The 25,654-nt window shown below is 37.8% G+C and overlaps 2 protein-coding genes across 3 annotated transcripts in view; both read left to right on the forward strand.

Moving 5' to 3' along the window:
• The first annotated feature begins 1,431 nt into the window (after nt 1–1,431).
• LOC127650464 (liver-expressed antimicrobial peptide 2-like) lies at nt 1,432–3,281 on the forward strand. The gene is made up of 3 exons (XM_052135914.1): nt 1,432–1,546; nt 1,976–2,145; nt 2,264–3,281. The coding sequence occupies exons 1-3, from the start codon at nt 1,472–1,474 to the stop codon at nt 2,301–2,303; spliced, it is 285 nt and encodes a 94-aa protein (XP_051991874.1). The 5' UTR covers nt 1,432–1,471; the 3' UTR covers nt 2,304–3,281.
• A 6,536-nt stretch (nt 3,282–9,817) lies between these two features.
• LOC127649660 (histone deacetylase 8) overlaps nt 9,818–25,654 on the forward strand; it is a 36,772-nt gene continuing 20,935 nt past the window's right edge. For both annotated transcript variants that reach the window (XM_052134912.1, XM_052134906.1), the window contains exons 1-10: nt 9,818–10,003; nt 10,472–10,524; nt 12,282–12,412; nt 12,909–13,050; nt 13,354–13,466; nt 14,253–14,330; nt 15,726–15,834; nt 17,287–17,459; nt 17,851–17,945; nt 23,968–24,073. In XM_052134912.1, coding sequence (XP_051990872.1) covers nt 9,890–10,003; nt 10,472–10,524; nt 12,282–12,412; nt 12,909–13,050; nt 13,354–13,466; nt 14,253–14,330; nt 15,726–15,834; nt 17,287–17,459; nt 17,851–17,945; nt 23,968–24,073 — 1,114 coding nt within the window. In that variant the 5' untranslated portion in view covers nt 9,818–9,889. The remainder of the gene's footprint in view (nt 10,004–10,471; nt 10,525–12,281; nt 12,413–12,908; nt 13,051–13,353; nt 13,467–14,252; nt 14,331–15,725; nt 15,835–17,286; nt 17,460–17,850; nt 17,946–23,967; nt 24,074–25,654) is intronic.

The raw sequence follows: 25,654 nt of genomic DNA on the forward strand, positions 1-25,654 counted from the left end.
CCTTTTTCCTTAATTTAAAAAAATAAAATAAAAATAACACAGCAGGCCCTCTAATCGGTCTTTGATATTATTCTTTGTCTCTGTCTGTGCATGGGTATATAATAAATGGGAGACAGGGTAACTATGAGCTGCAATGAAACAGGAATTTCGACCTTAAATATATGCACAAAAAAAAAAAAAAGGCAGTCATGTTTGATTCATATGTTCTACTGTCAATATCCTCTCAGGACACAAATAAGTAACACTCTGGTTAACAATAAATCTAGTGCATAGCGTCTTTATTCATTATTTTGTATTTTGTGTCATTCACTGTACAAAATGATTTGCCCTTTAGTTATCATAACTTATAATGTAGTGTTAAATAGCTGCCCTGGATTGATCTTATTGAGAAATTAAATTATCCAAGTGTTTGTTGGCTGTTCATGTGATAAGTTATTAAACTTGGAACAACTGTTCAGCTGAAATCAAAACTAAACGTCAATGGAACTAAGCACATCATGCTTGCGCATTCCAATTCCCATTATGCAGTGTAGCATTAATAAATTATGTCAATTATTGTTTATAAGTGTTACTGACTTTTTTCCTTTTTATGCTCTTTACTGCTTTTATTTATGCTGCTGTTTGTCACCTTCAGTTATTTTTGTAGCAATAATTCAAATTGCATCTTTTAACATGTTTGATGATTGTTATGATCATTGTGATTTGCATGTGCAGTATTGACTATCACTTTAAGTCTTAATGTGATAGTGAGATCAGACATGATTTGTGTCCATATTTGGCAGTTAATTTTACCCCTCACAATGGGATGGCCCTAACTTATTAATTGATATTACATGTAATTGAAATTCTGATCAAACTGGATTCAAATCAATTTGATTGAACTAAGAAAGTCAATCATTCTTTAAAAAGATATTACACTCATTTAACAAGTTATATTGTTTTAAGTGAACTTAAAAAAAAAATATATAAATATATATATATATATATATATATATATATATATATATATAAATAAATAAATATTCTTCTTATTTTATTTTTTTTTAAAGCAGATTATTTTTTTTAATTTACAGATTTAGATTTTTAAAAGTCACTCAAACATAAATTAACTTTGGTGAAACTGCATATTTAAAGAGCACCCTCTCCTTATCATTGCACCCTATAATGCAGAAAAGCATGGACAAAATATGTCTATATTTGTTTTATCCCTCATTCTGTTCATTATTTCTTATACCTTGTTTCTCAAAACCCTGACTGCATTTCTCTCACTCAGTCCCAGATGACAGCTTATCCCATTAAGCATTAATCAAACGTGTAGCAAATCTGGTTATAAAAAAGTAGAGAGATGACAGAGAGAGAAAGTGAGAGACCTGTTTTCTATCATGTGGGCTGGAGTATAAAAGACACATCATCTCTGTAGTCACAGTTGTCCTGAACTCACCGTAACAGCACTTGACTGGTTACACTCAGCATGCAGGATCACCGTCTCTTCAACAAGTGGGCTGTTCTAGCCTGGTGGCTGGTGTTTTTGGTGCTTGTCAAACAGGTATTTATAGTTTGTGTAAGATGATTTTTACATTGTTCTTTTAAATGTAATTTATTCACTGCTCTCTAAAATGTTAATTTTAACCCATTTTAACATCCACTAGGTTTGATCAAATATCTGTAAGTTTGTTATTTTTTTTTCTTTGGGAGGATACTGAAAATAAAATAGTTTTTTAAGGTGGTATAACTTAAACGCAAGAACTGGAATTTACTGAAAGTTTTTTTTTTTTATTATTATTTACTAGTGTTTACTACTTAATTTAACTTTTGTTGATGCATTCAAAATACATTTAATTGCGTCAAAGAAAAAATATTTTATTTATAATTAAGACATATGCAAGCATGTTTACATATTTTATCTGCTTAATTAAATATAGCCTACATTAAGTTCTATTGGTGTAGAAATCATAAATGCATTTTTTTCGTGAAGGTGACCTGCAGTCCTGTGCCACAATTGGACACACCCTCAACCTCCGTACAAGAAGTTCAAAGGTCACTTAAGAGAACTGTGCGAATGACCCCATTATGGAGGATCATGGGTACTAAACCTCATGGAGCCTACTGCCAGAACAACTATGAGTGCTCTACAGCAATATGCAGGTAAATGCATAGATCCTAACGCAAACATTTTATTTTACTCCCCGTAGCAATAGGTTCAAGTTGATGTTGTTTATTTTTTGACTTACTGAAGATAATGTATTATATTTTTGTTTAACAGGAGAGGCCACTGTTCATATAGCCAACCGATTAATTCATAGAAAAGGAGAATCCATCATTCCTCAGTGACCTGAGTCTACACACCATTATGCATGTACCTAATATAATCAGATGGCAAGTGCTTGATTCTGTGAATGGGTCAACTGAATGTGCAATTCAGTTAATCATCAGTTAACTTAGACATATAAAGGCAAGGGCTGACTTTTCTAATGCCACAATGAAGGCAATAGGTTATGTTCTGAAGCATTTCCCAGTAATGTGGTTCGTTGTGCTTATCATAAGGTACATAAAATGTGGACTCTCTTGAGAGTGCAAAGAAAAATCAACATAAGCCTCATAACCTAAATGTGCAGTGGTGTTGCTCTAAACTGGAAGCATTCTTAGTGAGATTTGGATTCTGAAAAGGAGTGAAAATGTTTTATTGTGTGTATCACACAGATTTGAGGTGCTGCAAGGAAGGTATTTCTGTTTATAATGTAGATTCCCTAAGCTCGATTATTTACAGTCATTGTCCTGGATTGTGAAGTGAAGAATGACTCTTACCACTAAAAGCTCATCACAGGATTACACTTGGTCCAAACCTGGAAACCAGTGGGAATGCAGTATGTTACCTGGAAGCTATATATGCAAATTTGGGCAAATGTAAGGATGCACCATGCAGTGCCTTTACTCAACCCAAATGTAATTGAGCCAAAGTTAGTTCAGAGGAAAGGGACAGAGAAAATATTCCTTATAGACTCCTATTGACTTCTTTACCTGTGTATTTATGATGTTATATACAAGTGTCTCATTGATAAGACAGCCAGCTAATTTCAGAATTAAGCATAGATTTAAAGTCATTCTTATTAATATTTGATGACCTTTATATTATGTTCTTTTTAGATTTTGTATGCCTCAACAGTTCATTTCAAGAGCCTTATATGTATCTGACTACGATATGTATTTCTTATGTAGCCTATTTCAGTAGGCTGTAGGCTACTGTAACACTACAATCTATGTGCATGTCTCATAAGTTAATATTGGGGTATTGAAATAAAAATGTATTGTGAAATAATTAGATTTTTCCTCAATTTATTGTTTTTGCTAAGTTTGCCAACAAGTTTTTAGCAGCTGTTCTATATATATATATATATATATATATATACACACACTCTGTGGTGTGATCAAAGTTGAACTGAAACCAGGGATTCACGTAGCACTCAGCAGCCATTTAGATGATATGACCGATCTAGACTGAAAAGAGGTTAGCCATGCACGTGCAATGCAGATTTGTTGACTATTGTTCATATAAATCATTTTAAGATGGCCACAAACACAGACTAAAACCAAAGACAATTATGTAAGATGATCTTACTGCATTTAAAAAAACATTTTTTACTATAATTCACAATTCTGATATCTTTAACGTATATAAATCTTGCTAAAATCCTAAATGAAAAATTTAATCATTTTAATTTGGAACAAACTTCCAGGATCACAGTCTTTATTGATCACTTCATTTTGTATTATCATCAATTAATTTGTTCAATATAAAGATTGTCCAGCAAGTTGTCTCAAACTGACATTTTTCTTTAAAAGCATTGCAGATGAAGATTTCTTAACAGTACGAGTAATCGAGTACACGATTAACCGATGACAGTGATTTTGTTAAAGAACACAAACTTAGACAAGAGCTGAGAGGGAAAAAAGAGCAGGTAAGGCAGAACAAACTAAGACAATTATCCTTTAAGTAAGAGGAGATAAATAGAAATGAGTGAGAATAAATATCAATATTATTTCTCAGGATCTCATTCACTGTGATCTGTGAAAAAAAGAGCTGTGGTTATTAGACTTCTAGACTGTGGTTATAAGTTTGATTCAGTGATTTTTACTTGCTTTCTTAGGAAAACAGCTTTTGGTTAAGGGAGGAAATGTATGCCAGTTTCTGATATTCAGTAATGTGTAAGTCACAGACATTATTTAGATCCCTTGAAAATCTGCTGTTATCCTTAAAGAACTACCACATACTCTCTCTAGAGTAAACAAGACAGCCATGAAAAAGCTCAAGGTTATTTTAACCACACACTTTTAAATATATTTCTGTAACCTCTTTTTTTTTTACTTCAGCTATTTTAAGTAAATTAAAACGGATAGTTCACCAAAAAATTAAAAATTATCTCATCATTTACTCACCCTCATGCCATCCCAGATGTGTATGACTTTCTTTAATTTGCAGAACACAATGAGATTTGTATAAGAATATCTCAGCTTTGTAGATCCATTCAATGCAAGTGACTGGTGATCAGACCTTTTGTAGCTCCAAATATCACATAAAGCAAACATAAAAGTAATCCATTTGACTCCAGTGGTTAAATCTATATCTTCAGAAGAAATAAAATAGGTTTGGATGAGAAACAGAACAATATTTATCTCCTTTTTTACTCTATATCTCCACTTTCACATTAACTTTCAGACGTGAAAGTGAAACTAAACAAGGACCAAGTGTGATTTTTCAGGTGTGAAAGTGGAGATTTACAGGTAAAATAGGACTTAAATATTTATCTGTTTCACACCCACACCTATAATATTAGAAGCAGATTAAACCACTAGAGTCTTGTGGGTTACATTTATTTGGCCTTTATGTGATTTTGTTTTAGCTTTTTTTCTGACCACCATTCACTTGCATTGTGTGGACATACAGAGCTGAGCTATTCTAAAAGTCATACACTTCTGGGATGAGTCAATGATGAGAGATTTTTCATTTTTTGATGAACTATTCCTTTAAAGGTGCTCTAATTGTTTTGCATGTCTTACACTGACACCTAGCAACGTGGATGCAGCATCACACAGTAGTTTTCAGTTACAGAAGCCACTGTAAAAATTCACTATTTACAATTAGCTATGATTCATTTAATTTGTGAGTGAAAGTGTCCAATAATAGGGCTGTTAAGCGCTATTAGTATTCGTCTGGTCATGTGATTCTAACATGGCAGCCCCCATGAGGGGACCTTCTCCATGTGGAATAAAACAGCGTTTAAAAGGTTACTAATATGACTAATATGAGTCCTCGTCTCATGTGAATGTCCATGATTTTATACATATGTTTCAGAATTTCTATTCATTTCTTTAAGAGTACACTTTTTAATGAGGAAGAAAATTACTGAGTGCACCTTTAAAGAGATAGTTCACCCAAAAATGCAAATTCTCTCATCACTTACCCTCATCTACATATATATATATATATATATATGAGTAGTGAAATGTCACTACATTCATGTAGCCTAATATCACAATTATTGTCATATCCTTTTAATGTTTGGATATCTGCTCTAAATGGCATCAACAATGCTCACCAGGATCCCTGAAACCCTTTATACTGAATGTCATGCCACTAACTAGGATTTTTCACAGATTGTTGACCTCTGCTAATATGCACTTGTAGTGGTACTGGACCCCTTCAACTGATGCTTTTTTTGGCTCAGTGAGTGTTGGTGTATCCCAGGACTGTCAACAGGGCCAGTGGTCACGCATAAGCGGCTTGATGGTGCTCTCAACAGAGTGCTTGTAGGCTTCTATAAAAAAATCTGGAAAATTCTGCAACATCTTCAGACACACTGAGAACTTAAACACAGGCTGGACAGTGCAGATTCACAGGCTTTTAACCTTAGCCTGGGATTATTTTACCAGGCGTTTTATAGAAGGTTAAAAATTGCTCTAATCTTTACTGGTGGGGGAACAAGAGATTTCAGAAAAAATACTGACAGAAGGTTAATGATAAAATGTGTTATTTATCTGAGAAAATAGCTAATTTTAGCCTTGCAACAAATGTTTGACAGTTTATCCTAATGTCAGAGCGGCCTGTTAATTGTGTAACATAATTTATAGTTAATAAGACAATACAGTTTATTGTTTTAATTCAGTTAATTAAGTTACAATTGTTTTCTGTGGTTTTAGTCTAGTTTAAGAGTTTGAGACTATGTTTGATATAAATGACACCATTGTCTGTATTTCTTCATAAAAATTTCAGTGATGCATTCACATTCAAATGTCCCTCCCTCTGGTTTTTTAACAAATCACATCCTGGGTTTGTGTTTCTATCTTATATATATATATATATCTTACAGCCTTGGCCAAAATTATTGGCAGTGACATAAATGTTGTGTTTCGCAAAGTTTTCTGCTTCAGTTGTTGTGGTGTTGAACCACATTGTTGTGCAGAGTGATCAGATGCATTTTAAATAATTGCAAAAAGCATCATTGGTCAAAAAAGGTTTTTATCACAAAAACTCAAATTTCACAGTTTTTTGGCCCTGGCACAAAATGACCAGCTAACATCATTTCACTAATCATATCAGCGGCACCAAGGAAAGCGTAAACGAGTACTAGTCAGGTGACATCACTCTATCATTCTGATTGGATTAAGAGCAGACTGATTGCTATAAAAGGAGGGAAGAAGTGCTTCCAATCATTGTGTTCTTGTTAGCAATGTTAACTCTAAAGAAAGACGTTCATCATCGCGTTACATCAAAATTGCCTCATATACATGCAAGGAAATTGCTGCAAAGAATATTGCACCTGAAAGAACCATTTACTGGATCATCAATAACTTCAAGGAGAGAGGTTCAACTGCAGTGAAGGCTTCAGGACGTCCCAGAGTGTCCAGCAAGCACCAGGAACTTCTCTTGAGGAGTCCGCTACAGAATCGTGTCACCACCAGTGCAGAGCTTGCTCAATATTGGCAGCAGGTTGGTGTGAGTGCATCTGCACACACAGTGAGGCAAAGACTTTTAGACAATGGCCTGGTGTCAAGAAGGGCAGCAAAGAAGCCATTCTCTACAAGAAAAACATCAAGGACAGACTGAAATTCTTCAGGAAGTACAAGGATTGGACAGTAAAGACTGGTGCAAAGTTATTTTCTCTGATGAAGCCCCCTTCCAACTGTTTGTGATATCTGGAAAATCGATAGTCCGAGAAGAAAAGGCGAATGCTACCATGAGTCCTGTGTCATGCCAAGAGTGAAGCATCCTGAGACCATCCATGTGTGTGGTTGCTTTTCATCCAGAGGGGTGGGCTCTCTCACAATTCTTCCCAAAACCACTGCCATGAATAAAGAATGGTATCAAAACGTACTGCAAGAGCAACTTCTGCTGATTACCTTTGGCACAAGGCCACTGTGGACGAATCACAGCAGTGCTGATCTGCCCTACAAAGGCAAAATGCCGTAACATCATGTTTGGTCAAAAATGAGTTAATGTCATTTTTGGGGTATTCAAGACCTCCTTTATCATGTGAATAAATATCGTGAGTCAATTTGATTGTTTTAACGAGAAATTAAAGGGCTATGACAACCGTAACATCCAAAGCCATACAAGAAACCACAGCAGAATGCCGTAACAGTTGTTACGGCTCTTAGCCTTTGTTCCGGCACGCTGAAGTTGAGTTTAAGGTGTTCTGACTTTGTTTCGCCTGGCATCAAGAGAGATGTTACGGTGCCACTGTGATGTTACTGTACTCTGGCTTTGTCATACTGTCAAAGATTACCGCTCTTTTATTGTCACCAAACCGCGTAACATACACACGACACATCTTTGAAATAAAGTGTAGACTGCCGACTGCTTGTTTGTATTATTACTCTGTGATAGCGATGTGATAGGGCGATGGTTCAGATCTGTCAATGTCAGTGACAGCCCGAGCTTGCTAAATTTAATCGGTGTCACGTAAATTAGCGCTAACGTTGACGCTGACACTCGCCTCACATCAGATGCTGAAAACCAAATATTAAATACAGAGGCATCCTACCTTTCCATGCAATCTGATATAATCCATAGAAGATATAATCCATAGCAATGCACGTCATCTGCTGTATCCACAACAATCCATACGTGTTTGAGCCATATTTCCTTCTTGCAGGTGTTCACGTCAGATTTTACAGCTAGTTATTGCTAACGTCCGTACAAAGTAGGCTAACCTAAATAGTAAAAGTAATTCCAACTTTTTTTCGGTATACTCTGTCTATATTATCTCAGAATTAAAAAGTAGTAATCCAAGTCGAGTTCGTTGACTGAGCATCTTGAGCAGTTTGGTGGCCCTTAACCCTTTAACTGTCACCCCTCCCCCTTTTTTCGCATAGACATAAAAATCACTATCCAAACTTAAATGGTTGTATTTCAAGAATGCTTTGTCATATATACCTATGGACAAGTTGTGTTCCAAATTTTAGGTTGATATCTCAAAAAATTAGCTTTCAGTAAGATTTTATTTGGGCGCAGTACAAAACTTGGAATGAGCAGTCTCTAATCTCTAATGTATTGGTCTAATGTTTAATTAATTATTACTCTATATCTTGAATTTAAATACATATACCTTTGTATTCAATTATAATTAAATTATCTTTATTGTGAAAATATGTATTGTATTTAATCATACTGTACATACTGTACTGCAAAGTAACTTATCTGTTATACTGTTTAACTGTGTTAGTGTTGCCGCACTATCCTGATCAATATAGCACTAAATAGAAACAACCAAAGGTCTTCTATATAATTTAAAACAAATACCATGATGACTAGACCTTGGTTAGGTGTTCTTATAATGAATGTAAGTATGGTGAACAGCAAGTAAATATTGATTATATGTCAGTTACGGCCTTTTGCCTTTGCATGACTCCTGATTTTTGGCACATGATACAAAGGCAGAGTACATTAACTGCCAAACAAGGGTCAAAGGTCAATTTTGAGCTCAAGATTTTTTGCATACAAACATTTCTTCTGTATAGCAACTTGTTGTGAAATTTTGGGAGTCCTACCTATAATACTTTTGTCTGGACAAAACAGAAACTTTAAAGTCATTTTTCTCAGTTTCACACTCTAGTGAGTTAAGGTCTTTTGCTTTTGCAGGGCAGTGATGCAGTGGCCATATTGCACACTCTTGCTCATGTGATATTGCTTAAATATCTCAGCTCTGTAGGTCCATTAAATATAAAGTAATGGGTACCAAATTGTGAAGCTCCAAAAAGCACATAAAGGCAGCATAAAATTAATCAATAAGACTCCACTGGTTAAATCCATCCATAACTGCAGAAGTGATATTATAGGTGTATGTGAGAGATAAATCAACATATAAATCCTTTTTTACTATTAATCTCCACTTTCACATTCTTTTTTTTGTTTTTGGCCATTTGCATTCTTCATGCATATCTAGCCTACTGGGTATGGATGAGAAATTATAGTAAAAATCACCTAAATATAAAATTTTCCCCACACCTACCATATCAAGTCACACATCTAGGAAGGTAAATTATTAACTTTTGGGTGAACTATAATATTGAGAATGTTTGTGGATTTTGTGGCTCATGTAGGAGATGTTTGCATGCGTATAATAAAACCCTTATGGTACAGTAGCTTTCAATTGTTTTGCTTATGATAATTATAATTAATTACAAATGAACGAAAGTGAAAATGTTATTAAACTAATTGGTATCCAGACATGTGTGTGTTTACTCAGTATTATTGACGTTCGCGCCGCTATTTTAAATCAGGACTTTTAATTTGAAATAACGGACATTTGTTGTTGGAACGTTCATTGTCAGAACAGAAGAGCTCTGCGAGCCTCGGTGTCTGTTTACGTTGATTTTAAAAGTTTGCTTTTAAATGAGTGATAAAGGCGACGGTAATGATGATAAAGTCAGAAATCGCAGCGTGGTTTATGTTTACAGTCCGGAATACATCCAGACATGCGACTCCCTGTCGAAAGTGCCAAACCGGGTGAGATGAGCTGCACTTTAACACCAACAGACCTCAATCACACACTTAAAGGTGTTTTACACACACACACACACACACACACACACACACACACACACACACACACACACACACACACACACACATATATATATATACCACTACATATAGAGACAAGCTTTGAAATATGAAGAGTGGAGTGTGTTTGCTCTCAATGGGTAAGCACTTTCAGCTAACAAAGTAACATAACTACGAATAAGTACCATATATTTTGGCATGTGCCATTGAGGTACCATGGTATTCTTTGAAATACCTCTGAGAACCATGTAAATTCCATGGTACATGAATATGCTAATCATTCGGTACCACGTAGGCATAATATATACAAATACTGTAGTAGTACCATTTGATAAAATCACTGTACCATGATACTGCTGCCACATGTGTTTGAATGAATAAAGTGTATGTTGTTTTCTTCATCTCTCACAGGCGAGTATGGTGCACTCACTGATTGAAGCGTATGACTTACTGAAATTCATGAGGTGCGTCCAACACATGGCGTTCACACAGTCATGGAAAACCTGGGAATATCAGGGAATTTTAAAATTATGATTTCCAGGCCGTGAAAGTCAGTGAAATTTATCAAATCTACACAATTGTTGTAGTGAATATACATGTTTCTAGTTATTATGCTCTGTATGCACGGTTCTCCCCAATTTGGAATGCCTAATTTCCAATCTCAGTTGCCTTCATGTCTGAGAAAGTAAATCTGCGCATCTTCTCGCGTGACTTGTTGAACGCATTACTGCGAAGACCTAGTGCGTGTGGAGGCTTCACTCTGTTCTCTGCGGCATCCACGCACAACTCGCTGCGTGCCCCACCGAGAGCGAGATGAGAGCGACCACGAGGAGGTTACCTCAAGTGACTCTACCCTCCCTAGCAACCATGCCAATTTGGTTGCTTAGGAGACATGACTGGAGTCACTAAGCACGCCCTGGATTTGAACTCGTGACTTCAGGGGTGGTAGTCAGCATCTTTACTCGCTAAGCTACCCAGGCCCCCTATTTTTTATTGCCAGGGTATAACCTAAAATATACAAGTTGGGTACAATGGGGCTAAAGGCCCTCTGGGGTAAAAGGGCCTGTATGGCTCCCAAAGTGTCTCCCAATACACTAGAGATCAGCAAAAACTACCACAGCACTTTTTAAACCCGTTTGTCACTATGCAGTGCAACATTTTTCTGATCCATGAGATTATTGCAATTACTGTCTAAAGGTTGATTTTGAGGTATGATTTTGATCTAATATTAAATAATTTTTTTTAATGTTGCAAATTTACTTATTTGTCATTTTCAGTTGTGTTCAAGGTGATTAAATCAAAATTATTTTATGAATTGTCCAATAAGTAAAAGGATGGTATTTGGGGTAAAAAAAAAAAAAAGCCCCCCTGTTGCAGGGGCTAAAGGCCCCACATAAGATGCATTGTATTTCTTGAATGGGGTGAAGATTTGTTATTGGAACTGTACAAAGTGGGCTTACATTAACATATCTAGGCACAATGGAAATTAGCTTTTTTTGAGGTGTTATGAAATGCCAAATGTGTTTGAAACTAACAGGAAACGGTTTCTGAAATAATTATTTAAAATGAGCTTAATCGGAATTTGTTTATCAGAAAAGCATTTTGCAGTCTCAAAATATATGCATAAATTGCCAAATTTTGCCCTATACCTATTGCCGCTAAATCTAGTATGTACACAACAAAACAAAAACCTCCATGGGGCCTTTTACCCCAAGTGTGTGGGCCTTTAACTCCCTTGCCACTTTATTTTTTTTTTTTAATTTTGATCAAAACATTAAAAAAAAAAATTCAACCTTGGCACACTTTGTGACCAGAAAAATGCAAATTTTCCTTAGGTGTGCCTTTAGCCCCATTGTAACCTATAAAAAAACCTTATATTTAATGAAATGTATTTTAGGAAAGAAAAGAGAAAGGCACCTGGTATGAAAGTTTAAAATGTTATATATCAGCACTTACAGTAATGAATTAAAAAGGAGGCACAGGTTTACGGTAAGAGGTTTTATGTTTTTATTTGAACATAAAATAGTTTGTGTATCCAGTCATCCAATGATTTTCAATGTTCAAAACGTGTGGGAACCCTGAGTGTGAATGTTTCTTAATCCCTTCAGAAAGGCCACGATATATCAATATTTAGTTAACATTTTTATAAATTAAGTTATAATAAAGTTCTTAGAAATTATTCAGATAGTGTTGAAACTGTTGAGAGTTTGTATCTTTTCAGAGTGGTAAAGCCTCGTGTTGCTACAATAGAAGATATGGCAGTGTTTCACACAGACTCCTACCTACAGCACCTGCACAAGATCAGCCAGGACGGAGACAATGATGACCCTCAGTCTGTGGACTTTGGACTTGGTAAGACTTGTGTTTCAGGTAGTCTCAGAAAGTTTTTCTAATCTCCAATAATCAGGTCTGTGGTTTTTGTGCGTCCTTTTTTGATCCATCAGCTATCCATTGCTGTTAGTGTCTTTGAATAAATAAAATATGCCAAGCAGTAGACTCTCTTTTTAGGGCATGCAGTGCCCTCTTTCTAACAGCAGTAGGCAGTATTATGCTTGAAACTCCCTCAGACCCTCGAGTTAAAATGGTCAGAGTTTGAATTTGTACTGGACCAAGGCCATGAGTAATTTAAATGCCTGACAAACTGACTCATCATACCTGTCTCCAGGGAGAGAATAGTGGTATTGTTTTGAGGAGGAAAAAAAGCTCTTTCCAAAGGATCTATTTTAATTTAGCTCAATGTTTATTGTTCTTTGTATCTACCCTCACAAGTCCTACCTCTCACTTTCCTCTCTACACCACCCCTCCCCCCTCTCTCTCATCAAACTCCCCTCCCATCTCTTTTGGTCAGGTTATGACTGTCCAGTGGTGGAAGGCATTTTTGATTATGCGGCAGCCGTCGGAGGAGCCACTGTGACTGCTGCCCAGAATTTGCTGGATGGGAAGTGTGATGTGGCCGTCAACTGGGCCGGAGGGTGGCATCATGCCAAGAAGTAATACAGCACAACAGGACTTATGTCCACCCTCTGTGTTTCAGCTCCACATCAATCATTGAGATGCTAGTGTCATCTTTAGCATAAGCACTTGGAAGATCTGCTTGGTTTACTGTTAAAATTGTAAAAAAAAAAAAAGAGCTTAATGCTAAGTGTTTGCTTTCTTAGAAATTGTTCTCACTTTCTAAATACACTTTGTATGTTTATTAAATATGTATTTTTATGTATGTGTCAGAAACATTCTAGGCAATTGTTCTGTGGGTCACTGGAGCAGCTAATGTGATTGTGTTGTTGTTGCATAAGGGACGAGGCATCTGGGTTCTGTTATGTGAATGATGCTGTTCTTGGAATACTCAAACTGCGAGAGAAGTATGAGAGAGTTCTCTATGTGGATGTGGACCTTCACCATGGAGATGGTAATAACAATGACTGTTAATAAGAGTCTTTGTAACTATAACAATCTGTGTCAGTAGTAGTATTTATTGTTCCTGTCCTCAATTAGTCTTTTGAATGGCTTTAGATTTGTATCTGATTCCTAAGTATTTTAATTCAATTCAAATTGACATCAGTAGTGAATGTCGGATAGTTAGATATTGTACTAAATCCAAAACAATCACACTGGAAATTTGGTGTGTTGGCTCCAAATGTTTATCCACCTTAAGTTGGTAACAATATTCAAATTCTGAATGAAAATTGTCCATGCTGTTCGCTTTGCCGTCACACATTTGCACAGGAGTGAAAGAATGCTGTTTTGGTCTCTGTACTGTTATGGTCAGGTTTAATGTAATTACTACTGAAATGTTTTGCAAAATCACATGTTTTAATTTTTTTTGCATCTCAGTCATTCAAATAAGTGACTAAAAGAATGCAGTTTTTCTCCCAGTACTGTTGCGCATGTGCACAACTGTAGTTCGGTCATTTGAAAAGCATAGACCAGTGTTTGCAGACAATCATTTAACCTCTTATCGCTGAAAAAAGTCTGTCCAGAGTAAAAATCAGAGTAAACAATGTTCTTTTTTTTTTTGTTCTGATGTTTTACCAGATTTTATTATTGCTCAATTCGATTCCAAATGTAATTGAGTCTCTCGTTCTACATCAATGAAAAGGACACTTCCTCCATGCTACTTCATGCTACTCAGACTTGGAATAATATCCTGTCCTTGAGCTCTACTAAGTGGACCTCTGCATTGTTTCTTCTCCAGGTGTCGAGGATGCTTTTAGCTTCACCTCTAAAGTCATGACAGTGTCCCTGCATAAGTTCTCCCCTGGCTTCTTCCCAGGTTGGTTCAGCATGCCTCTATGCCTCAGTGAAGATCAGCATGCCTTTTAATTCCCTTAATTGACAGTCATGTTTCAAGCCATGCCAGAGCTGGAGCTGTAGGCCCCACTTCAGTGCCCGGAGTCTGATTACCCAGCTGATAACAATGACTGGTGCTCTGTGGCTTCATGGAGATTCTGATTCACTTCAGTAGTTTAACAATAGAGCTTCTGAGGGTAACTGGGCAAATGCTCTATGAAGGCAACAAGTAAGATATTGTGGGGTTTATTATTTTGTCCTTGTTCACTTAAAGGGTTGGTTCACCCAAAAATGAAAATTCTCTCATTTACTCACCCTCATGCCATCCCAGCTGTGTATGACTTTCTTTCATCTGCGGAACAGAAATTTCGATTTTTAGAAGAATATTTCAGCCCTGTAGTTCTTCATAATGCAAGCGAATGGGTGCCAAAATTGTTAATCTCCAAAACCCACATAAGTGCAACATAAAAGTATTCCAGACGACTCTGGTGGATAAATCCATATCTTCTGAAGCAATATGATAGGTGTGGAGGAGAATTTTAGAAGAAGAAAAATTACATAAAATGTATCTGTTTCTCACCCACACCTATCATATGGTGTCCGAACACATGTATTTAACCACTCGAGTCATATTGATTACTTTTATGCTCCCTTCAGGGATTGACTGGCAATCTGGCATACCGGGCATTTTCCCGGTGGGCGGACACACTTTGGGGCTGATCATGGGTGGACTGGCCAGCGGGAGAACCGAGCGGGCAGGTGGTGCATCTGCGAAATGTGCCGAATGGGCCCTGATAAGGAAAAATGAGCCGCCGCGTTATGCAGAACGGACCATAAGATGGTGCCGCTTTATGCAGGACCCCCCGCCCACCCTGCTGAACAAACAATTTTGGGCCAGTTGCCATGTAAAATCCAGGGCTGTTTTCTCTTCCCAGTCTTGGCTCCCTTTTATGTGTTTTTTGGAGCTTCAAAATTTTGGCACCCCTTCACCTGCATTGTATGGACCTACAGAGCTGAAATATTCTTTCTAAAAATCCGCTTTTCTTTTCAGCAGAAGAAATTCATACACATCTGGGATACCAGGAGTGTGAGTAAGTCATGAGAGAATTTTCATTTTTGGGTGAACTGTCCCTTTAATGGATTGTTTGGTCACAATTACCAAATCATCTTGGACGAGTATGACATATGATGCCAGTGTAACAGCTGGATCTGAAAATAGAAAGAAAATCGCAATACCAGTCCCATTTAAATCATAGTTTGATTAGTGATATTAATGGGCTTCAAAAAGACTACATTTAAATCGGTTGCAGAGGTATATGCCCATTAAGGGAGAATTAAGTAAGATGTAATAGTTGTTTGACGACTAATTCTCTTACAGGTACAGGTGATGTGACTGACACTGGGCTTGGTAAAGGGCGCTGGCATGCTGTTAACGTTCCTCTTGAGGATGGAATCCGTGACGATCGTTACTGCCAAATCTTTACTAGGTCTGTAAAGATTCCAATAACCAACCCATCAAACCACGATTTTCATATTAATTGTAGGGATGCACAGAAACCACCAGTACCAGTGATCTATTTTCCTTCAGATTAGATTATCTGTACTTCACTGCGTATAAAAGAGTACTCCAAATCAGTTATGTTTGAAAATAAAAAATTCTTTACACTATCATTTTGAACTAGAGATAACAGAAAAGTAATTACATAAACTGTGTTGCCTGTAATGGAAACTTTATTGTTAAAGGTATAGTTCACCCAAAAATGAAAATTCTCATCATTTACTCACCCTCATGCCATTCCATATGCAAATGTCTTTCTTCAGCAAAACAAAAACAAAGATTTTTAGAAGAATATCTGGTGATCACACCTATGTAGCTCCAAAAATCACAAAGGAAATTAATCCATAAGACTCCAGTGTTTTAGGAAGCAATATAATAGGTTTGGGTGAGAAACGGAACAATATTTAGGTCCTTTTTTTTTAAACTGTAAATCTCCACTTTCAATTTTACATCTGAAAGTCACCAAGTCTGTTTAGTTTCCCTTTTTTTTTATTTTTTTTTTTATTATATATATATATGTATGGACTAGTTTCTGAGAGATTTTTCTATTAATCTTTTTGTGTTCTGCAGAAGAAAGTCATACACATCTGGGATGGCATGAGTAAAAAAAGATATTTTTAAAATTTTGGGTGATCTATCCCTTTAACTAAACTGGATAATGCAACAGCTAAATTAACCATAACAATAATAATTCCTGTGAAAATTGCTAGTGGAAAATAATCAAGTTCTTTTTGCAAATGTTTTCACCTTGTGCCTGGTTCTGATTCAGAATTTATTAATTTTTTTTTGGTTCACTTTTGTTCCGCTTTTAATTCACACTTTTTTTTTTAGAATCCAGGTAACAAAGTCGTATGGTTTCAGGAAACTTGGATTATTATGCAGAAGTCATATGGACTACTTTAATGGTGCTTTTATGGTTCTTTATGTCATTTTTGGTCTCGTCAAATACCTTATCCGTTAAAAAGGTCAGCATTGTAACTCCAGTCAGGCCTCCTTAGCAAACAATTGGCTCGGTTGCTATGGTGGGTTAAGTCACTTTGGGTTAACCTCCTCGTGGTCGCTATAATGTGGTTCTCGCTCTCAGTGGGGTGCGTCGTGAGTTATGCGTAGATGCCGCGGAGAATAGCGCGAGCCTAGGTCTCTGCGGCAACACGCTCATCAAGCCACGATGCTGAGGACTGAGATTAATCCTCTGCCACCCAGATTGTGGTGGATCGCTACGCCACCATGAGAACTTGGAGCAAATTGGGGAGAAAAATAAGTCAGCATTGGCACTGATTGTGATCCAGGGACCTGGTCAGTGCATCTATAATTGAGTGTTTAAATGCTTTGTTTGTCCCTGTGCTTAAATGGCTTATCACTGCTTTTGTTATTCTCTCAGTGTGATGCAGGAAGTGAAAGCTTACTTCAACCCTGAAGCAATAGTAATGCAGTTGGGAGCAGACACCATGGCGGGTGACCCCATGTGTTCTTTCAATATGACTCCTGTTGGAGTGGGAAAGTGCCTGAACTATATACTGGGCTGGGAGTTACCTACTCTGCTGCTAGGAGGAGGTATGCATCATTCTATTTGTTGAATTATGTTATACCGGTATATCTAAAACAGCATATCAATGGACAATTTCAGCAATGTTGCCTTGGTTTGCCATCTCCATGGTTTAAAGCTGCCAACTCCCTCTTCTCTGTTGCCAGCTTGCTGTCTTAGCCAAAAAGTTTATTAGTATGTTGTTACAGGCAGGGGGGGTTGGGCTGCGAGAAGAAAGTGAACGTTGTGATTTTAGCCTATTTTGAAATGAGCTCTAAGCTGCAGACTTGCCTAGCCAAGCGCTAGATGAAAGGTAGTAATTACACTAGTACAATGAAGCCCTTTTGCTGACTTCATCCCTTCTTCTCTCTCTTTTTCATTGTCTGTGTATACAACTCTGCTTCTCTCTTTATCTCTCAGGTGGCTATAACCTTGCCAATACTGCCCGCTGCTGGACCTATCTAACAGGGACCATCCTAGGACAGTCTCTGTCCTCTGAGATACCAGACCATGAGGTGAGACCCTGTTCCCTCTTCTTTCAACAAGAAAGACTGTCTAAAACCCTGCTCTCTGCTCTGTGTCCTCCTTTTCCATCCCTGCTGAGTCACCCACTCTTATCAAAGATGACCAAGCGCACCTCTCAATAATCTGTGATTCAGTACCAAGGAGGGGTCTGTGCGTGTGTACACCAGTGAAGGGGGTTTTAACAATGCTACTCTGTTCCTGCCGATCGACTGCTTTTCTTTCCTCAACTGTTTACACCCACTTTCTTTTCTTTCCTTGGAGTAAGAGAATGTGCTTTTTTAGAGAGAGCCCTTTTAAGTGCATTTTCTTGATTTTCGAGAAGCTTCACAGGAGTGATGAAGGGATGGAAAGGCGCTCTTGAGTTTCATATCTCTTTTCTTCAGATGCACAAAAAAGATCTTTTAATGTTTATAGAGAGTGCTTTCATGGTTACCACATTAAAACATGCTGTTTTTTCAGCTAACATGACAACCTTTGGGGCAAGCAACCAAAATAAATCCATGTAGATTATCTCTTGGGATTCATTAATGACAACAATTGTGATGGTGATGATGATGATGAAAGCATTACTAAAGTTGGTGAGATTTGTTTTGTACATCAAGACAACATTGCATTCATTAGCCAACACTGTTTAAATACTTTGCCTAATTTTTCTATGCGATCAGATTTTGCCTGGTCTGACAATAAAACGGGTCCCATAGAGTTACATTGATAGAGGGAACTGACCCATACCGAGGAACCAGAATATAATGTGGAGTATTTACATTTGTTCATTCCATACATTTGTACTTGTCCGATTGAATAAGTACATTTCATTTATACCTGGCCGTATAAATGCGTCTCCACCGAACAGACATAAGTCTGATCTTCAATTGGAAATTGTCTGCACTTATATAGCACCATTTTAAACTTAGTGGTATTCAATGCGCTTTAGACTGCATCTCATTCACCCATTCTCGCACACATTCACACACCAATGACTGCAGAGCTGCCATGCAAGGTGCTAGCCTGCCATTGGGAGCAACTTGGGGTTCAGTGTCTTGCCCAAGGATACTTCGGCATGTGGAGTTGTGTTGGCCGGGAATCGAACCACCAACCCTGCGATTAGTGGCCTACCCGTGGCCACAGCCCCTGGCTATATGCAAATAAAACAGTTCACTTCCATGTTTATGCTAATGTTGGGCTGATTTATTATTTTATGATTTATTATTTGATTCAAAGTAACTGTTTGTGCGCTGTTTTTCCCCCTCTGTAAGCTGGATGTGTGTCCATGTGTGTCAGCTGTGCTTCTCAGTTTGTTTAATCAATGATCTGCATCAAATAAAGGAAGAAAAGTTCTGTCTCTCCTAAAACGTCTATCCATTATTGTATGATGCAAGCCCTATGCAAATACTCAGTAACAGCTTTTATGTTTCGCATTTTCCTTGTGCTGACTTAGCGCTGTTTGAGTGAAGTCGAGATTGAATTGGAATATGTCTCAAACCACCTCCGGTGTTCTCAAATCCATCTTGGAGGGCATTTACACTTGGTCTTTTCATGATCTGATATAAACACGGAGACAGCATACGTTGATGGAAGAGCTGTCTGCACCACCCTAATTACTCTGTTCTACCCACATAATGCTAAAAGGGTTTCATTTGTGTCTTAGTCAAATTTCCCAGCTTCTAATCCAAGATGCATACAATATTATAGTCCCCCTATGAGGCCCGCATAAACCAACCCTCCCTAACTGGAGCTGTTCAGATCTCTGCCAGTCCCCTGCCATTATTGAGTCTCTTGACCACCACTCCTTCTCCCCCATTTCCTCATCTACTTCCTGCACCTCTTCACTCCTCTCTCTCTCTCTATATTATATATATATATATATATATATATATATATATATATATATATATATATATCTTTATTGTTCCCTCCATCAGATTTTCAAAGCATGAAAATCTTTCTCCTCCCTCTTAGACAGAGGAACCCCCCCATCTCCTCTACACCACCACTGTTATTGTATGTCCATCCTGGCCAAACAAAACACTATTTAACTGTAGTGTGAGTCCTTACACAAAGAGGAGAGAGAAAGAGAGCGAGATAAGGCTGTTAAAAGACAGAGACATCCACCAATGCGGTTATAAAAAAAAAAATAAAAAAAAAGTATTTCTGTATAGAAGAAGCTTGGAAAGGAGGTGGAACAAGAAGCACTTTGTACCTGTGCAATCTCTCTCTCTCCCTCCCCTCTTTGAGCCGGTCCAGCTGCTGAGACTCAGAGGCGGCTCAGTCTGAGTTCTGCCCTGCCAGGACTGCAAACAATGAAGACAGACTGGAGTGGAGGCATACAACGAGCTCATTCAGGCCCTGTCATAGACAGGATGATCTAGACGGTACTCTCACAAGAGAGAGTCTGAGAAAAAAGAGGAAAATTGTGTCTTTCATTTAGAAATTAAAGGGTGAATTTACTAGTTACGCCACAGGTTTTACTAGCGCCAAAACCTGTGTCTTACACTAACCACCCGCAATCTATTTCAATGCTGAAATAGTGCTGCGTCTGTAGTATTTCAATTAAGTAATGCCTGCCCTTTCCTCACAAACACTCCACCTTTCAATGTAAATTAGGATCGTTATAGATTGCGCTTCATTCACAAAACTCTTTAACTGCACGATTAACGTCACGCTATTACCACCTGGGGAAACCAGGTGGTAAAATTCATTTTATTTAAAAGTGATATTTTTCTACATTTAGTGTCGATCATGGCAGTAGCAATACATTAAATATTGATAAAATAATGGAAAAGAGCATTATAACATAGCAAATATCCAGATGCCTGGTGCCAGAGGCATTTTTTTTTTTTTTAAGAGCTGATTCAGGTGTCTTGTTGGCCCGGGAGAGTGTCAGATCATGGTGATGTGCTGCATCCTGTGCTAGTGCTCTCCCAGAGGAACACGCACTAGTCGAGACTCTTTCAGTGTCTGAGGGTTTATTTGATTTTATCTGAAGTGTGAAGAATGTGCAGTGTGAATCATTGTTAACTGGCAAAGCACTGTAGCTGGCTTATATACAGTTAAAGGGATAGTTTGCTCAAAAATAAAAAATAATGTAATTTACTCAAGTTGTTTTTTAAATCTTATGACTGAATTTCTTCTGTCGAACACAAAAGATGACATGACAGCCGTCGTCACCATTCACTGAATGGACATAAATTGCAATAAAAGTAAATGGTAACTTGAGACTAACATACTACTACTATCTCCTTTTGTGTTACATGGAAGAAATCAATTAAGTTTTTGATCAAAATAACATTGGTTTATTTGACAGGAAAGAGTTAAATCTACAGAAGGTCCCCCGTTTGTGGCCAGTATGACACGGCTGAGAACGTATGGCTTTGTCCTGGTAAAAGTTTATCAGCGAGTGTTTGGAAATTTGCTGTGTTTGTTTCAGTGCTCTCTTTGACTCCATTCAGCCTGTGGGTGGAAACGTCCCTCGCCGCTCTGTGGCTAGTCAACATATGTACATCCTCTTTTTTTAAAACTTCTTTTCACGTGTTTCTGCCAAGTTATTTTCAGCGCAGCCCAGTGAAATAACAAACACCCAAAGCTCTGTTTCCCTCCTGTAGTCAGTCAGCCAGATAGATGGTCTTTTGGATTCTCTCACTTTGTGTCTGGTTCTTCTTTTATTAAATCAACTTCAGTGTGTGTGTATTAGGCAGAGACTGAGAATTGGATAATCTTCATTTCCCTCACTTGTACAAACTAAGTCTGTCACAGACCAACTTTAACCCACACACACTACCAAAGACTAAGAAACTGAATAACTCAAACCTACCCATCTTGCTTGTCATCCATACAGTTTACAGGTTCACACTCTTTCATGAGCTGAGGTAACACTACACCACACACACACAACATTTCAATGTAACGGCTCTTGTTACGCTAGTCAAACAATCCTAAAGGGATTCTAAGGACTTATATCCTGATTGAATGGCTTTAGAATGTGTTGAAGACTCCACTGGGCGGAGCTGAGCTTTTTTAGTGTGCGGTGCCTCTTTAGAGGTGTGTGAATTTCTAGGATTGAGAAAAATTAGGTCTGTTTATGTTAAGATGTGTTAATGTGAAACAGTTTCAGATGGACATTTTGCTCTTTAAAATTAATTTGTGTGCAGCTTTAAGGCACAGCAGGGCAGTTGGCCATTACAGTTCAGCTGTTTTAGCCTTTTATTTCAAGTTGTGATGTTTATTAAAGAGTTTTCGATCACATCTTAATGACATGACTCACCTGCCTCTCTGTCTGATGAAAGGAATTGCTTCTTTACAGTTTAGAAATATTTCTTAGACACTCACTTGCGCGCACACACACTCATCATCTGCCAACCTTTTCACACTGAGATGGACAGGATAGTGTGAGTTCCAGTAGTTAATGTTTGCATTGTCTTTTGTTTTGTCCTTTGAACCAGGTCTGCTACTGCACTATAAAGTGAGAGACAAAGGGACTGTCAGCATTGGCTTGGCTCATTCCAGATCACATGTCAGGACTGATCTAGAGGGGAAGGATTTCGGCCATGGTGGATGCTTTATGTATCCACCCATTTGACTGTAGAAAAACAAAATACGCCCTGAGTTCTGACATTCAGACTGTATGGTGATTTTGAATATTCTGACCGTGGTTGAATTCTTAAAGCTTCTGTAGGGTGAGGCAATCCTCTAAACTCTCGTTTGGAGGAGAATACAGATCTAGGATCAGGTTCTTATCTCCTGGTGTGGGTAGGAATGTTTTGCCATTGCATCAGGGAAGTGGCTAGCTCTTAGTATTCCGGAGTGGGATAAATGCTGGAAATAAGCTTTGGGGAAGTACATAATAGATGTTGGGTGGTGTTGATAGTTAAAGGTTCAAAAGGTCAGGAGATAAAACCTAAGCTGATCTTTATGATGACCCAAGTTTCAGAGATTATGTATCTGGCGATATTTGACCCATATAGTGTATCGTTCTTCCTTGCTGGATATTTTTAGCTTGACTCACCCTGTTGAGAAGGGTGAGTTTTATTGAACTTTTTTTTTTTTTTTTTATATCAGTGAATCATCTCCCTTTTTTTTCCATTTCAGTTCATATAATTTAAGTGTTATCAGATTCAATGTGGTTTTAAAGCAGTCCCAACCAAACAAATTCAACAAAACAACACAAATATGTGGACAGTGCTGTCTCGGTGTGCTTTTAATGCGAAAACATTTGGCATTTGTGTAATAACTCACCAATTTGTGAATTTTTATGTTCTTTAATCCTTAGCATATTGGAGTGCATTGGGACTGAAGGTAAGTCGGATAAAGGAGAGAAGTAATTGAAAGCAGAGTTGCGCTTATGCATGTAAAAGACACATACAAGCAAATCTGATGCTTGTTCAATACCAAATACCTCACCATCACAATGCAGACACTGTCTTTCTAATGAGCAAGGCAACGCGCTTGGCTGTATTTTTGGCTAGCCCAAATAGTTTCCATTGCTTAAAACATTACGCATTACTAATTGTAATTCAGATGCAATTCGCGATAGGGGAAACTTTAATTGCTTTTTGGCTTCCTTTCAAGCCAGGGGCTCAAAGGACTGTGACAGACTGAGTGTAACTCCACAGAGCATTGGGAACGTGTGTGTATGTACTGTATACCATACATGTGTTTTTGGAAGAAAGTGAAAGTATGACTAAAACTTCCCAAACATACTGAAGTTTATGCTGTTGTCTAGCTGAGGAAAATCACACAAAAAAAAAGTACTGGCTTTTTGGAATGAACACTAGATTACATTTAAAGGTCATTAGAGCGACTCATTGTGATAATAGTCTCCTAGCTGGAGAAATGGAAACCATCCATGCCAGACACTCGCGCTCGCACAATGGTTTGTCTTGTATAACCAACTGCAAACAAGAACGGTCTGGTTCTCAATGGTGTCTCTGAATCTTCCAATCTTTCTATATTATATTTTAAAGTTGCCTTTTTTGTGTCTGTCTTTTTTATTTTATTTTTTTATCCCTATTCCAGTACTTTACAGAATACGGCCCAGATTATTCCCTGGAGATTAGCCCAAGCTGCCGACCTGACCGCAATGAAAGCCAGCAGCTGGAGCGGGTTATCAGCACCATCAAAGGTAATAGCCATAACAACAACAACAACCAGAACTTCACCATACACAACCATGGACCTGAATCTTACCCCTTCACCACACTTAATAGTGTGCCATTTCCACAGATGGAATTACTTTTGTCCATTTTAAAAGGCCTGATTATAATGTCCAGAGTAATGGCCTGTTTATTTGGACAGCCATTGATGATAGGTACAATGATGTAATGCTGCTGCTTTATGATTCATCCTGTCATTCTCCTCAAGAACTTTGCATCCACACCTAGCAGTGATCATGGAGCCCTTTTAACCAACCACACTTGTCCCCTGTGACTGACTCCCCTCAGCTTTAGAAAAGAAAAACATGTCTGTTTGATGTTCCCAGTAATCGGTAAACAAATAAGCATAGGATTAATTGGAACTTCTGAAGTTGAAGTCTCTAGAGAGCAGCTGGGATGCGAATGAGAACAGTCTAAACTAGGAACATTTGCACACATGTGCACATGCCCCCAGACACGCACATATCCAGACTGATAAAGTATCTTGTTTGTGCCTTTGACACAGTGAGGTTAAGTTTTAGCTTTGTGTGTGTGTGTGTGTGTGTGTGTGTGTGTGTGTGTGTGTGTGTGTGTGTGTGTGTGTGTGTGTGAGTGCAAAAGTTTTAGATACTTGAGAAAAATGTTGCATAGTAAGGATGTGTTCAACAATAATGGCATAAGTAGTTTTAATTTAACAGTTAATGTCATGCAAAGTCCAGTAAACATAAAAAAAAAAAGCTAAATCAATATTTGATGTGACCACCTTTGCCTAAAAAACAGCACCATTTCTCCTAGGTACTCCTGGACACAGTTATTCTTGGTTGTTGATAGGATGTACCAAGCGTCTTGGAGAATTCCATCTACTATCTGATTAGGCTGTCTCAATTGCTTCTATCTCTTCATATAATCCAAGACAGACTTGGATGTTCATTGGGGGCCGGGGGGGGGGGGGGCTTTGTGGGGGCCATGGCATCTGTTGTAGGGCTCCCTGTTCTTCTATTATAATCTTTTCTATTTGCAAAAATAATGTTTGGGAGTCTAAAATGTATATTTCCTATTGACACACTAAATCTTAAGATTAATGTTTTTGTGAAACATCTTATTTGCCTAAGACTTTTGCACAGTAGGCTACTCTGCAAGATCTGAGGTTTCTGCAAGATCTAAGCTCTGTTGCCTTTTTACCTTCTCCAGGGTCAATAATCTTAACACTCAAAACAATGTTTCAAAGCAATGCTTGGAACATTTGAACAAATGGCCATTAAGTATAATAAATACTTTTTTTTTTTTTTTTTTCTCCCTCCTGAGCTCATTCAGACCTATGCCTGAATGGGGTAAAATACACTGCCTGGCCCAAAAAAAGTCGCATTATTTCATTGGACCGCCTTTAGCTTTGATTATGGCACACATTCGTCATGGTGTTTCAACAACCTTATGCAATGTCATAACATTTATTTCCCTCCAGGTTTGCATTAATTTTTGGCCAAGATCTTGTATTGATGATGCAAGAGTTGAACCACTCCATAAAGTCTTCTCCAGCACATCCCAAAGACTTTCAGTGGGGTTAAGGTCAG

The sequence above is a fragment of the Xyrauchen texanus genome, chromosome 1 (assembly GCF_025860055.1).
Source record: "Xyrauchen texanus isolate HMW12.3.18 chromosome 1, RBS_HiC_50CHRs, whole genome shotgun sequence".
Taxonomy (NCBI): domain Eukaryota; kingdom Metazoa; phylum Chordata; class Actinopteri; order Cypriniformes; family Catostomidae; genus Xyrauchen; species Xyrauchen texanus.